Here is a 1,363-nt window from a genome sequence, read left to right on the forward strand (position 1 = left end):
GCAAACCTGGAAATGAGAAAACGTAGTGCTTAGCTTTAGTAATGTCTGGGAGGAAAAAAAAAGAGACAGCAAAGCTTAGAGATAGACACAACAGATCATCTCTAAGGCTCTTGACCCTGTTTCCTGTGACAATCTCACAGCCAAGGAAACAAACACGACCTGCACGAAACTACGCAGGAACAGCTGCAAAACTGGTTTGGCCACCCAGTTCCCAGGTTATTGGCACCTTGCTGCCGAAGGGAAGAACAGCTGGAGGGATCATGCATGGCTTTGGTGCCCAGTCCCACGCGGCAGTTTCATGCCTGGGCTGATGGCGCAGGGAATGTCCCGCATGGACCTGGGTGGGGACGGCTGCTCCCACTCCAGGTCTTGACAAAGGGAGGGATGACTGGAAAACAAGGAGGGACAAAGGTGGGGTTGAATGCTCAAAAATATGCCCAGGATGGGGACAGAGAGACTGGCAGGAGCTCCTCCGAAGAGGGACGTGCCTCAAGAAGAGCTGTCAAAAAGGGAAAAGGGGCTTCATGAAGGGGAAAGCCCTTGGAGGATGGGACATCTCCCATGGACTTGAACCAACCTTGCACCAAGGGAAGTCAAGGCAGGGCAAGGGAAACCTTCCTGGAGCAAGGACTGCCAAGTACTGGAGCTGAGTCCGCCACACAAGGAGCAAGACCGGGTTAGACCAGCACCTGCGGACGTGGCCTGCACAGAGGAGGCCTCGCCTRGGGCAGGGGAGGCCTCAGGTGACCCAAAGACCTTCCACTGCGGTGCTGGCCCACACTGGGGACATGGTGGCCTCCTGCCACTGCTGGGGACAGGGCAGCGGAGGAAAAGCTGGGAYGAGTTACAGCCTCCCTCCTGGCGCAGCCACGGCACGACTGAAACACCCAGGAACCAGGGCTGCGCCCAGCCCCTCGGCCGCCCAGCCCCCTGCCGCGACCCGATCGCCCTCTGCTTCGTAAGGCGAAACGTAGCTCTGCCAGGCCTCTGCCGGCGCCTCGAGGTACCTCGCGAAGGTGCAGAACAGGCTAATGTGGAACTAAAAAAGACGCTGCTGACAACCCGGGGCCGTAGTGGAGCAGGGCTTTAACGTGGAGTCCCTTAAATTGGGGGCCCGTCACGGAAGGGGCCTAAATGAGGGGGCCTAAACGGGGGACCCTTAATGGGGGGGGATTAATGGGGGCCCTTAATGGGGGGGAGGGTCTTAATGGAGCGGCGTCAACTGCGGGCCCTTCACGGAGACCCGCCGTGCAGAACCCCCCCGCCGCGCTCCGCCATGACCGCACCCGCCCGCGGAGCCACTTCCGCCCACCGTCACGTGAGCGCCCCCGGCCACTTCCGCCCGCCGTCACCCGCCCTTCCC

The 1,363-nt window shown here is 60.3% G+C and overlaps 1 protein-coding gene across 1 annotated transcript in view; it reads left to right on the plus strand.

The window, feature by feature from the left end:
- The first annotated feature begins 310 nt into the window (after positions 1–310).
- The window catches only part of LETMD1 (LETM1 domain containing 1), a 7,643-nt gene continuing 6,590 nt past the window's right edge, over positions 311–1,363 (plus strand). Inside the window, exon 1 of the mRNA XM_085315673.1 lies at positions 311–366. Within this exon, the coding sequence (XP_085171799.1) occupies positions 311–366 (56 nt within the window). The remainder of the gene's footprint in view (positions 367–1,363) is intronic.

Source organism: Rhea americana, unplaced genomic scaffold (assembly GCF_003343005.1).
Source record: "Rhea americana isolate MKP2758 unplaced genomic scaffold, rheAme1 scaffold_435, whole genome shotgun sequence".
Classification (NCBI taxonomy): domain Eukaryota; kingdom Metazoa; phylum Chordata; class Aves; order Rheiformes; family Rheidae; genus Rhea; species Rhea americana.